Source organism: Ranitomeya imitator, chromosome 1 (genome assembly GCF_032444005.1).
Source record: "Ranitomeya imitator isolate aRanImi1 chromosome 1, aRanImi1.pri, whole genome shotgun sequence".
Lineage (NCBI taxonomy): Eukaryota > Metazoa > Chordata > Amphibia > Anura > Dendrobatidae > Ranitomeya > Ranitomeya imitator.
The window spans coordinates 705127600-705142364 of record NC_091282.1 but is presented as its reverse complement, the minus strand read 5'-3'; the positions used below and the strand labels follow the sequence as shown (position 1 = coordinate 705142364).

Sequence of the window (14765 nt, the reverse complement as noted above, 5' to 3'; positions counted from 1 at the left end):
GAAAGATTAGTAGTACAGATGGGTAGAGCCAATAAAATTGTCAGTTCTATTTTTATTTACCCTATGATTACACAAATGTGGGATAAATTGCTTAGGGCCACAGATTATCCAGATGATCAAATTTGGGATATATTGGATATACTTAATACTACTGTTGCTGTCCAAAACTAACTTATCATAGTCACTAATCAATACACTGTAGTACTGGACTACTTAACAGCAGCACAGGGTGGTATGTGTCAGGTTATTGGACCCACTAGAGTATGATGGCACTGATCCAGGGGAGATCCCTAAGTACGTCCCCCTCAAGAAATTAGACAATACCCCCTACTCTCAGATGAAGCTAAGAGATTTACTCTAGGGACAGCGGGAGAACTCTATGTGAGGCTAGGGAAGGGTTTAGCTGCCTGGAGGCCTCTCGCAAGGGGAGAGCTTCTGAGGTGTCTGGATGAAGAAATCCACCTCCCCTTTCCCCATCACATGGACAGTCTCAAAGGTTCTTTCTTTTTAGGGAAAAACTTAGTGTTTAGGGGGGATTGTCAAGGTGAAAAAGATATATCTTTATACACTTTTTGTACTTTTATATTCTTATGCTGTGAAACAATAAGTTTTCCCCTTTGCTTGCTGATGCAAATGTAACTGTATTTAAAATGGCTGCCAGTATTCACATATGCCCTAGTTTCGTTTCTGAGAAGCTAAGTATCGTTTCTGCTGAAGTCGAAACCTGAGATACATGGAGAGAGGAGGATCCACCAGATGACGTCAGGACTAACCAGAAAGACCGGATACTAGACATATATTGCTTAAACCCCGCCTAACCCCACCTATTGCATGCGCATGCCTTTCCCTAATACACTACATAATGCTGTGTATCAGGAAATAAAGTTCAGTTGCTGTGACCGTTGCTAAAACTTGTAGAAGCACGAGCATGCACTGAGATTGAACCAGCTCTTTGTCTCACTCATTCTTACCCGGTACCAATGCTCATAGTCTAATTTGGGATGACTGGTGAATGAAGGGTATTGTCGTGACGACCCCGACACTACCACTGTTTGTATTTGCATATCTGACCATTGTATATGTTTAACAATTGTGTATACAGTGTATTGTCTACTACGCTATTAAGATGATTAAATATATCATTTAACCTTGGGCTGCTCTTTTATTTTGATCCACGAATCTACACATCCATTTCTCCATTTCCATGCTACCAGGGCTGGTTTCTGGCCTGATATAAACTCGTTAATGGACCAGGCTTATATCTAACGTGGAAATAGTGGGAGTCCTATCAGGTTGGCAGCGGTCTGTTTCACTGGTGATAGTAAAAGAGGCCTCTCAACCTGTCAGGGTTGTGAGCGAGTGTGGTGCCAGATCAGTGACTGCATGGGCCACATCTTCTCACTCTCCATGCCTCCCTGGGCCATGTAGACAGGGGGTGTCTGTGTAAAATTGTGCCAAACTGACCTTACGTGTCCCCGGAGGTGCGGAACGTCATGTTGGTGTATGTGGGGAGACTATATTACATGATCCTTCTGACATAACAGTGATGTCAGTCGGGTGAGGAGGTGCGGGATCGTTATACTGTCTATACATATACTAAGGAAAATTAATTATGGCACTGAGTACTCTTCAAGTCCATTAAAGTTTATTAACGCTCTGCTGCTTCATAGACGGGTCCTGAGCAAAGAATCTTTCTACTATGATGTCCTTCACCTAATAGGCCTTGGTAGCAGGTTTTGTGAGGACTGGTCAACTCCTGAAAAATCAATTATGACAATAAAATGAATCTAGAAATCATTAACAATGATAAGAAATAGCAGTGCCAAATAAGGTCAAATGATGGTTGTCGCCCTATATTGGACATCTACTCTATAATCAAAACACTAAAGAGTTTTTTTTATTAAGCCATACACTCTCTTTAAAATAATATGCACCTACAGTTAGGGCCAGAAATATTTGGACAGTGACACAATTTTCGCGAGTTGGGCTCTGCATGCCACCACATTGGATTTGAAATGAAACCTCTACAACAGAATTCAAGTGCAGATTGTATCGTTTAATTTGAAGGGTTGAACAAAAATATCTGATAGAAAATGTAGGAATTGTACACATTTCTTTACAAACACTCCACATTTTAGGAGGTCAAAAGTAATTGGACAAATAAACATAACCCAAACAAAATATTTTCATTTTCAATATTTTGTTGCAAATCCTTTGGAGGCAATCACTGCCTTAAGTCTGGAACCCATGGACATCACCAAACGCTGGGTTTCCTCCTTCTTAATGCTTTGCCAGGCCTTTACAGCCGCAGCCTTCAGGTCTTGCTTGTTTGTGGGTCTTTCCGTCTTAAGTCTGGATTTGAGCAAGTGAAATGCATGCTCAATTGGGTTTAGATCTGGAGATTGACTTGGCCATTACAGAATGTTCCACTTTTTGGCACTCATGAACTCCTGGGTAGCTTTGGCTGTATGCTTGGGGTCATTGTCCATCTGTACTATGAAGCGCCGTCCAATCAACTTTGCAGCATTTGGCTGAATCTGGGCTGAAAGTATATCCCGGTACACTTCAGAATTCATCCGGCTACTCTTGTCTGCTCTTATGTCATCAATAAACACAAGTGACCCAGTGCCATTGAAAGCCATGCATGCCCATGCCATCACGTTGCCTCCACCATGTTTTACAGAGGATGTGGTGTGCCTTGGATCATGTGCCGTTCCCTTTCTTCTCCAAACTTTTTTCTTCCCATCATTCTGGTACAGGTTGATCTTTGTCTCATCTGTCCATAGAATACTTTTCCAGAACTGAGCTGGCTTCTTGAGGTGTTTTTCTGCAAATTTAACTCTGGCCTGTCTATTTTTGGTATTGATGAATGGTTTGCATCTAGATGTGAACCCTTTGTATTTACTGTCATGGAGTTTTCTCTTTACTGTTGACTTAGAGACAGATACACCTACTTCACTGAGAGTGTTCTGGACTTCAGTTGATGTTGTGAACGGGTTCTTCTTCACCAAATTAAGTATGCGGCTATCATCCACCACTGTTGTCATCCGTGGACGCCCAGGCCTTTTTGAGTTCCCAAGCTCACCAGTCAATTCCTTTTTTCTCAGAATGTACCCAACTGTTGATTTTGCTACTCCAAGCATGTCTGCTATCTCTCTGATGGATTTTTTCTTTTTTTTCAGCCTCAGGATGTTCTGCTTCACCTCAATTGAGAGTTCCTGTGACCGCATGTTGTCTGCTCACAGCAACAGCTTCCAAATGCAAAACCACACACCTGGAATCCACCCCTGACATTTTAACTACTTCATTGATTACAGGTTAACGAGGGAGACGCCTTCAGAGTTAATTGCAGCCCTTAGAGTCCATTGTCCAATTACTTTTGGTCCCTTGAAAAAGAGGACGCTATGCATTACAGAGCTATGATTCCTAAACCCTTTCTCCGATTTGGATGTGGAAACTATCATATTGCAGCTGGGAGTGTGCACTTTCAGCCCATATTATATATATAATTGTATTTCTGAACATGTTTTTGTAAACAGCTAAAATAACAAAACTTGTGTCACTGTCCAAATATTTCTGGCCCTAACTGTATTTTAACTAAATGTATCTATTAAAGTCAAGTCATTGAGGCAATCTGAGAACCTCCTAAAAATGTTGACGTGTACAACTAAGTGTGCATGTACTGATTGGTTGCAAACTTATGGTGTAGACCAGTGTTTCACAAACTTCAGTCCTCACGGTCCCCAACAGATAATGATTTCAGGATTTCCTTAGTATTGCACAAGTGATGCAAATATTATTAAGGCATCAAAAACTGCCACAGGTTCTCACCTGTGCAGTACTAAAGAAAAACCTGAAAACATGATGTGTTGAGGGCCGTGAGGACTGGAGTTTGGGAAACACTGGTGTAGACCATGGTAGGAGTGTAATGCTTTATAGATTTAGTAAGAGATCAAGATTATGTTTATTTTGACATATATTGCCAAATTTTGCAAAATGCATGGAGGGCAATGCATTAATAAGTGTTGAGATAACATCTAGAATACTCACTTCTACACTCTCTGTAGAGCCAATAAGTCCATATTCTTCGGCTCCCCAGCTACAGAACAAAACAGATCTTCTTGGGCGCCAACCTGTAGCAAACAATGGAGATATTTCTTATGTATTCAAATACAGTGGGTATATATTATATTTTACTTGTGAGTCTATATTAAAGGATATAAGAAGGGAATGGGCAAGATATTTTTCCTCTGGTTTGGAGATGATTGTAAATAATATATTAGAGTTTTTTTTATTAATAAAATATCCTTATATGCTTTGAGAAGCCAAAATGATTGTACTGGAAGTTAAATCTAGAGCAGGAAAGTTACATTGAGATTAATGATAATAAATGAACTAGTAATGAAAATGTTCTGCTGTCTCCACTGAATAGAAGAATTCATCACATAAACACTGGAGAGTAAGTACAGTAATAAAGAAAAGGCAGCAGATGATCCGGCATACCAGGGAATTCAGTCTGGATGCGGCTCGATCACACAACCCAATCTACAATTTAACCATGTAATGTTTAATAAAATTCCTAAATCTGCTAGCCCATTTTTTCTGCTAACATCAGGCCATGATAATCTGACAAGAGTTATATAAAGATAAACGTAAGACATGTCACCTTATTAATGTTACAATATTAAAGTATTTTCAATAATGTAAGAGGTGGGTTCTAATCCCACCTTGGACAACATCTGCAAGGAGTTTGTATGTTCTCCCCATGTTTGCGTGGGTTTCCTCCGGGTTCTCCGGTTTCCTCCCATATTCCAAAGACATACTGATAGGGAATGTAGATTGTGACCCCCATCGGGGACAGCGATGATAATGTGTGCAAACTGTAAAGCACTGCGGAATATGTTAGCGCTATATAAAAATAAAGATAATTTATTTTATTTATAGTAATGTAGCAAGTGAGTTTTGCACTATGTGGCTCCTAGGCTTCTAGTATGTGACTGCCCAGCTCTTACCAGCTGTAAATACAAGAATACAAAACAATAGTCTGCAGAAAAGGAAAGAAACGGTACCAGAATCGGGGTGTTGTTGTTTGTATGCCTTGCTGAAAAGCTACTGTGAAAATCCGGTTACAAAATTGTTTCTTATTTTGGACAAGAATATAAAAACCAGGGGTATAGCTATAGCAGCAGCCAACTAGTGCCCCGGCGCTGCCTCTGCCAACCAGTGCCCCAGCACTACCTCTGCCAACCAGTGCCCTGGCGCTGCCTCTGCCAACCAGAGCCCCGGCGCAGCCTCCCTGCTTCTGCCTTCTTTGTTTATTCTGCTGCAGCCTCTGATGCTACAACTACAGCATGTGACTGCTGCATGCAGCCACTGGATTCAGCGTTCTTGTACTGGCTTGGACATTGACATATAAGAGGGCCTATATATCCCTCTGCATAGGAACAACCCAGAATATATAAATTGCTGGAACTTTTATTTGATGACTTAGGCTCAACTGCATTGTAAAGCATGGTTCTCTATTGCATGCTCAATACATATGATTTATATATTCATGTTGATTCCTGTGAATATGGTCACTTTTGATATTTCAACATAATTTTCTCTTCAAAATAACGTTTCATAACTTCAAAAGTTGCAATGTATTTTATAAGATTTTCTTATCTATACTGGAGACAGTTTCAGTAGGAGATTCCCAATGACTCACAATATAATATCTATGGTTGCTTTTTTAGAAATAATCTAATATTCCTCCACAAGTTGTCCCACGCTATGTTTTAATGTACAGTATATGGCATGTAGATGTGAGCAGACAGGAGATTCCATACTATCTGTGGATTCCAAGAAGAACACAACCACCACCTGGTGTTATTGTAATGCCACTGAATTACAAGCCCAATAATGCAGAGAACGCAGATAACAGGATATCAATGATGCCAGGATTCATGAATGTCAAGAATCTCAACTCCGTTCTTTAGATTGATGAAAGTAATGAAATGTTTCTTTAAATTGAAAAAATAATCATATTTTCATTCAGAAAAACTGACAATTTTTTATTCATGCTGTCATCAGCATGTCATCCATATGCCATCAGCATGTTTGATTTTTACATCCATATGGCATTCGTCTGAGATTCATTTTTAATCAATAATGTAAAAAAAAAGTCATCTTTCCTCCCCTACTCTCCCTTCCTATAGAATCTTTTGTGTATATTGTTTTTGTTTTTTCCAAAATCCTTTGAAAAATTATTGAAACAGAATAATTAAATTACACAAGTCTACATACAGTCATGGCCAAAAGTATTGACACCCCTGCAATTCTGCCAGATAATACTCAGTTTCTTCCTGAAAATGATTGCAAACACAAATTCTTTGGTATTATTATCTTCATTTAATTTGTCTTAAATGAAAAAACACAAAAGAGAATGAAGCAAAAAGCAAAACGTCGATCATTTCACACAAAACTCCAAAAATGGGCCAGACAAAAGTATTGGCACCCTCAGCCTAATACTTGGTTGCACAACCTTTAGCCAAAATAACTGCGACCAACCGCTTCCGGTAACCATCAATGAGTTTCTTACAATGCTCTGCTGGAATTTTAGACCATTCTTCTTTGGCAAACTGCTCCAGGTGTTCTATGGGATTCAGGTCTGGACTCATTGCTGGCCACCTTAGAAGTCTCCAGTGCTTTCTCTCAAACCATTTTCTAGTGCTTTTTGAAGTGTGTTTTGGGTCATTGTCCTGCTGGAAGACCCATGACCTCTAAGGGAGACCCAGCTTTCTCACACTGGGCCTTACATTATGCTGCAAAATTTGTTGTTAGTCTTCAGACTTCATAATGCCATGCACACGGTCAAGCAGTCCAGTGCCAGAGGCAACAAAGCAACCCCAAAACATCAGGGAACCTCCACCATGTTTGACTGTAGGGACAGTGTTCTTTTCTTTGAATGCCTCTTTTTTTCTCCTGTAAACTCTATGTTGATGCCTTTGCCCAAAAAGCTCTACTTTTGTCTCACCTGACCAGAGAACATTCTTCCAAAACGTTTTAGGCTTTTTCAGGTAAGTTTTGGCAAACTCCAGCCTGGCTTTTTTATGTCTCGGGGTAAGAAGTTGGGTCTTCCTGGGTCTCCTACCATACAGTCCCTTTTCATTCAGACGCCGATGGATAGTACGGGTTGACACTGTTGTATCCTCGGACTGCAGGGCAGCTTGATCTTGTTTAGATGTTAGTCGAGGTCCTTTATCCAACATCCGCACAATCTTGCGTTGAAATCTCTTGTCAATTTTTCTTTTCCGTCCACATCTAGGGAGGTTAGCCACAGTGCCATGGGCTTTAAACTTCTTGATGACACTGCGCACGGTAGACACAGGAACATTCAGGTCTTTGGAGATGGACTTATAGCCTTGAGATTGCTCATGCTTCCTCACAATTTGGTTTCTCAAGTCCTCAGACAGTTCTTTGGTCTTCTTTCTTTTCTCCATGCTCAATGTGGTACACACAAGGACACAGGACAGAGGTTGAGTCAACTTTAATCCATGTCAACTGGCTGCAAGTGTGATTTAGTTATTGCCAACACCTGTTAGGTGCCACAGGTAAGTTACAGGTGCTGTTAATTACACAAATTAGAGAAGCATCACATGGTTTTTCGAACAGTGCCAATACTTTTGTCCACCCCTTTTTTATGTTTGGTGTGGAATTAAATACAATTTGGCTTTAGGACAATCATTTTTGTGTTTTTCCATTTAAGACAAATTAAATGAAGATAATAATAACAAAGAATTTGTGTTTGCAATCAGTTTCAGGAAGAAAAGAATAGGCATGCATTGACTGAGGTCAAGGAAGGCTGTGAGTGATTGCTCAGCCACCCTATGGGATCTGGAGTGTTCTGGACTCAGTTTTGTGAGTGACCTTTATCGAATTTAGCGACCAGTTATCCAATCTTATCCTGGGGCGTGCTGGGTTGTCAACAGTTTGACAGCTCTGCTGCTAAATCTTGTTTAGTCTGCGGGCGTTATTTCAGGTGCTTCCCATCCATAATCATTTACAAGGTATTTAGCTGGCTAGTTTCTAGTTGTCTGTGTCAGTTGTAGATTTGCTTTAAGTAAGTGTGTTTGCTTGCTCTGTATCTGTCTGTGATCTTGCTGATGACCCTGGATTTTGTTGTGACAACTCTTTTGGATTTCCCTTTCTGCTTTTGACTTAAGGTACCTTCACACATAACGATATCGTTAACGATATCGTTGCTTTTTGTGACGTAGCAACGATATCGTTAAGGAAATAGCTATGTGTGACAGCGACCAACGATCAGGCCCCTGCTGGGAGATCGTTGGTCGCTGAGGAAAGTCCAGAACTTTATTTTGTCGCTGGATCTCCCGCTGACATCGCTGGATCGGCGTGTGTGACGCCGATTCAGCGATGTCTTCACTGGTAACCAGGGTAAACATCGGGTTACTAAGCGCAGGGCCACGCTTAGTAACCCGATGTTTACCCTGGTTACCAGCGTAAACGTTAAAAGAACAAACACTACATACTTACCTTCAGCTGTCTGTCCCCGGCGCTGTGCTTCTCTGCACTCCTCCTGCATCCTGTGTCAGCGCCGGCCAGCTGAAAAGCACAGCGGTGACGTCACTGCTCTGCTTTCTGGCTGACCAGCGCTAACAGTGCAGAGGAAAGCAGAGCGCCGGAGGACAGACAGCTGAAGGTAAGTATGTAGTGTTTGTTTTTTTTAACGTTTACGCTGGTAACCATGGTAAACATCGGGTTATCACCCCTCTGTACTATGGGCCCTCCTGGTATGTGACACCAGACATCCTGACTACCTAGTCGCTTGGCTTGCCCTTGAGTAGTGACTCAATGTCACACTGCCCATGAGTAGTGACTCAACATCACATACAGGTGCTTCTCACAAAATTAGAATATCATCAAAAAGTAAATTTATGTCAGTTCTTCAATACAATAAGTGAAACTCCTATATTATAAAGAGTCATTACAAACAATGATCTATTTCAAATATATTTTTCTGCTAATGTTGATGATTATGGCTTACAGCCAATGAAAACCCTAGTCATTATCTTAGTAAATTAGAATAATTAACAAAAACACCTGGGTCATAGGCAGCATTTCTCTTCCTCCAAACACGGCGAGTCGAGTTAATGCCAAAGAGCTCAATTTTTGTCTCATCTGACCACACCACCTTCTCCCAATCACTCACAGAGTCATTCAGATGTTAATTGGCAAACTTCAGATGGGCCTGCACGTGAGCCTTCTTGAGCAGGGGACCTTGCGGGCACTGTGGGATATTAAACCTTTATGCCTCCTGATGATCCGGATGTGACACATCCATACATCAATGTCTCCTGATGATCCGTTAGGTGAAACGCGTTGAGGCGCATTATGACATCTTCTGAACGATGAGTATCTTTTTTCCTTGCTAACTGCTCAGCCTGATCACTGCATGTACACACGGATAAACTATTGTGGATAAATGTGCAGATATTGTTTGACTATGGGTTGGTTGTGGCAATAGTTATGCATGTGACCTCTAATTCAATGCAACATCAAAGCATGAATATCTTTTGAGGCACATGATATCCCGTACATGATATATTTATACCTCTTTATTTGATGACATATATGGAATATACATGGTTTAATAGTGTGTGGGTTTATTAAGATACTTGTTGTCTTGCTAGCAATTTGGTCTTTACATCATGATATATCATTCTAACAACAAAGTATATACGTTTCCTGCCAATTTATATAGTTACCTATAGGGAATCCAAGGGATAGCCGACGAGGAGTGGGGGTGCCATTTCCGCTGTACAGTAGGGTGCCAACCCCCGCGGCAAGGCAGAAATTGAGATTATAGGGAGCAGTGTAGCCAGGTATTTTTGTTCACTATAGCACCTTATTTTTGCACTGTTTTGCACTTTGTATGTCTGTGTCTCTCACCCTATCAAATTTTTGTGCCTGGTAAATTTTGGGCAATATCGGCTAAGATTTATCTTTACCCAATTATTTCCTGTTGTACAATTGGGGGCCCAAATGTGACACGTTGTTAGGGCACCAACAGGAGAATTAGGGTTAGCCGACGTTGAGTGGGGGCGCCAATCTCAATTGTGTTTAGGGTGCCAACCTCCGCTGATAGGCAGTGGGCATCAAGGGCCCTTTGATAGGGTTACGTAGAGAGCACAGTTGTTTGTAGTGTTATGTCTGTGGTTGTGTTTTATGGATTCATTTATTAATAAAAAAGGTATTGTTGTATATTTCTCATGAGTATAGGTTAACTGTGTTGTATTATAAATTTTCGGACCTATAAATAATATTTTCTTGGTTATTTTCACTATCATCACAGGCAGGATAATGAAAGGTAACACCTCTATACACAGCAGATAACACAGGATTTACCTTTCACAAAAGGTGATATCACAGCTTATCCTGCTCCTTTATCCCTACACAATTTAATTACCTTTTTGAAGGTCATGGAGCATGCCTAGATCACTTTGTTCATGGGACAACCCCTATAAGGGATTGTATCACCTATATGGTTACAAAAGCAAGTACAATTTAATTAATAGATCTAAAAATACAAGTTCTACAATTGGATGTGATAAAAAATATATATATTCCTGTCTCGAAATAATCTTATAAATGTGCCCCTGTGTAATGGATGCATCCATGTGCCACTCCTGGCTGGAGGGGGGGAGGGATCACAGTTGGTACCTTCTGTGAAATATGGCAAGTATTTAAACAGGCACTATACATGCTGTCCTGTCTGTATGCTCTTCTGCTTCTCCCCTGCCCAGGAGCTTGTGGTATGATCAGACAATTTTCCTGCACGGTCAGACACAGACATTACACAGTACACAGCAGGGGCACATTTATAAGATTATCTCGGCACAGGAATATATATATATATATATATTTTTTTTTAATACATCCAGATGTGAAATTTATATACCAAAATCTATGTATTAATGTGTACTTTGTTTGTGGGACAACTTCTTTAAAATAGCTAAACATTTGTTTGGCTTCTATCCTGACGTAATGGATATTTGAGCATCTTTTTTGTTTGATTGTCTTGTGCCATTCCTCTGTTATTCCTACAGGAAATGTATAGATAATTTAGTAACTGGGTGTTTCATTCCCTTTGTCAATGCGGCAAAACTCTATACTCTTTGATGCTGCTAGACAGGGTATTGAAAGTGAAGAATTTTGCAAGAAATTGTCCTTTTTTTTTGCTGGATCTCGCTGAACAGCGAAGTGCAAAGTATGGTGAAATTTTTAATTTATAGACCTGGCATCTTTTCTGACACCAATAGATGTCGTTCCACTCCCTGAGAAGTCACCACCTACCTGCCTTCATCCCTGGCAATGACATCAGGTTCTGTGACATCACAGCTATGTAGCCTTAAAGTAGACACAACATCTCTCTGAAAAAGTCCAAACCTGACAAATTACTTAGAGACATTGTAGGAAGATGGACCAGAATAGTAGTCTCTTGCGTGTTCGGACCGAAACTGTTGGGACTGTCACCATTGTTGCCAGGGGAAGCACTTTCTGACCGGAGTAGACCTTTGCACTTGACTGCTGTGGGCGAGTGTGATATAAAAGAGACTGTGCGCTCGGAAACAGGGCTTTTGGCGGGGTCCCATCGTTTGCTATAGGAGAAGGTTGACTCCCTCTCCACTGACCAATGCCAATTGACATGCCCGCTTTGCAGCGCACCATCCTCCGCGCATACAGACTCTTGAGACTGACTCCTCGATATTCCCTGACCCTGACAGCACTAACCGGTTGGTGCATCATATATCTGCTGACTCTCTTTGCAACGCTGATCTGGCGTTGCATGTGGCTCGCAGCGGTGAGACTGCGGCCTCCACCATCGTCCAGGAACCAGAGACTGATAAGTTAATCTGTTATTTCACCCATTGCATTTACTTTATTGCTATATACAGTACACATCGAGGGCCTGTATGTTTACACCCCCTTACTCCCTGTGTGGAGTATTTACTGTTGAGACATTTATAAATATAAAAACCTGTTAACTCTTGCTCTGCCTCCTGATCGTCACTGCATCCCGCGTTCCTGCTAGTACCTTACAATATCATCACTATTGATGTTTGGTGGATGAAAGTGTGCAGAAAGACATCGTACAGATATCATAATTTTCACATTCTCTTTTTAGATACTGATACGTGTGCGTGTCTAAAAGATATTTTACCTTTGGGACTTGTACTTATCTTTAACACTAGAAGTCCCTGAAATTTCGAGCTCCCCTGAAGTCCCGAAAGAGGGTCAAATGACCCTTAAGGTACCGTCACACTCAGCGACGCTGCAGCGATATAGACAACGAGACGATCGCTGGAGCGTCGCTGTTTAGGTCGCTGTAGAGACGTCAAACACAGCAGCTCCAGAACAATGCAGGAGCGATCCTGTGACATAACGGTGACTCACTTATCGTTCTCGCTGGTTGTTAGCTCCATGTAAAACGTTGCTGGTGTCGTTGCTTTTGATGTCAAACATGACACGACCTGATGACGAAATAAAGTTCTGGACTTCTAGCTCCGACCAGCGATGGCACAGCGGGATCCAGATCGCTGCTGCGTGTCAAACACAACGAGATCGCTATCCAGGACGCTGCAACGTCACGGATCGTTGTCATTCTCGTTGTAAAGTTGCTGAGTGTGAAGGTACCTTTAGTCCAAACTGACAACTCTGATGGCTCTAATTAGCATCCTTTCATTTGTAAATGTGGCCATTGGCTGAGGAATCTGCAGGGGGCAATTGTGTTGATCCACCTCAACAAAGGTCTTGTAAGAGAGTGTAAACAAAAGAATGTAAGCTGCACCTGAGTGTGTCTGCCCACCCCCCAGCTGCCACCTTAGCAAATTTGCATGCAGCCTTTTGTGATGTGGGGGATAAATAGGTGACTGCTTCACCTATTTGGTCACAAGAAACAAAATGCAGAGAAGGCACACCATTCAACAGGCATTGGAACCTATCCTGAGCAACACCAACCCTTCTGACTCAGATGGAGAAGACATAGTCCTTCAAACGGATTCGGACTCTGAGCTGTCTTCAGGTTAATTTTTTCAAATTACCTATTTTTATTTCCTGACTATCTTTTTGCTAGGTTCACTTTTGAGAGAATTTCAGTTCCCTGTGAATCCAGCAGGGAACTTAGAAATGTTCTCAGCCTCCGCATGTTCCCTGCATGCGGGAGAGCGGGGAACGCTGTCCCTAACAACCCGCTGTGTTTACTGGTTACCAGCCACAAAGCGGGCTGTGGGGAGTGCGATTCGCACCCCTGCATCCCCCTCCCCAGAGAACGCATCTTGAAGAGTTCTCTGTGCCGGAGGGATGCAGGGGGTGCGAATCGCACTCCCCGGAGCCCGCTGTATGGCTGGTAATGAGTAAGCATAGTGGGTTGCTAGGAACCGCGTTCCCCGCTCTCCCGCATACGGGGAACATGCAGAGGCTGAGAAAATTTCTAAATTCCCTGCTGAATTCGCAGGGAACTGAAATTCTCTCAAATGTGAACCTAGCCTTATTTAGAACCAAAACAAAATGTTAATTTGAAATTATTTATCTTGCAGTAGAGGAGACTCCTCCTCTACCAAAAAAGACAGCTCCGTTGGCAAGTGAGCTGATAGAGACCGCAAAAGATGGCACAGTGTAACGTGAAGTACAAGTGGGGAAATGTCTCCATTTCACCCCAATAGATCCATACCCTACAGATGGAGAGCCAAGTGCTCAGACGAAGTGTCCAGAGTCACCTTCAGAGCTTCCTCTGTTTTTATCACTCTTGACATGCTTCGTAGCATTCAAGAATGGACTACTCAACATGCACATCACACGGAGCAGGTGGATTGGTTCATGGGTCTCCCGGAACTAATGCATTTATTTCAGTCATTATCTTGCGGGGGGTGACCAAGGTTCCATCACTACGTGACAGCTGGTCAGCAAACCTGGCAAACCCAAGGATCATTGCAACTATGACCCAAAACTGCTTCCAAGACATCATGCAACATCTACACTTTGATGACATGTTCACACGCAGTGAGCCAGTGGAGACCGATAAGTTTGCTGAAATCTCCGATGTGTGGAGATCGTTTGTCACCAACTGCATCGCATCCTACAACCCTGGTCGACACATCACTATTGATGAACAGCTTTTCCCATCAAAGACTCGCTGCTGTTTTCTGCAATACATTGCAACAAAACCAGACAAGTTTGGCATCAAGTTTTGGGTGGCTTGCAACTTGAAATCAAAGTACATCTGTAATGTCCTCCCATATCTTGGCAAGGACCCCAGTTGTCCCAGCGGGGAGAGACTGTCCGAAACTGTAGTGATGAGGCTGATGGAACTATTCATGGACAAGGGCAGAACTGTAACCACGGGCAATTTCTTTACATCATTGTCACTTGCACAACGACTGCTTAGCCGGAAAATCACTATCTTCGGCACAGTCAACAAGAGTCGCCGGGAGGTGTTTTCAACCACTGGTGCCACACTGACAGTGTATGCACCCAAACGAAAGAAGGCCATCTACATTCTCAGCAGCATGCACAGCGTGGTTGAGACTGAGGATACCAAGAAAAGGAAGCCAAACACGGTCACACAATACAACCACACAAAGTGCGGTGTAGATGTAATGGACCAAATGGTGCGGGAGTACAGCATGCGTGCAGGAACACTGAGATGGCCAGTCGCCGTGTTCAAGAACATGATTGACATGGCAGCACTGAATGCTCATGTTCTT

General features: G+C 42.1%; 1 protein-coding gene across 1 annotated transcript in view; it reads right to left on the bottom strand.

Annotated features, from left to right (window-relative positions):
- Positions 1–14765, bottom strand: part of LOC138643106 (putative N-acetylated-alpha-linked acidic dipeptidase) — a 234570-nt gene that overhangs the window by 82968 nt on the left and 136837 nt on the right. The window contains exon 10 of the mRNA XM_069731859.1: positions 4051–4133. Within this exon, the coding sequence (XP_069587960.1) occupies positions 4051–4133 (83 nt within the window). The remainder of the gene's footprint in view (positions 1–4050; positions 4134–14765) is intronic.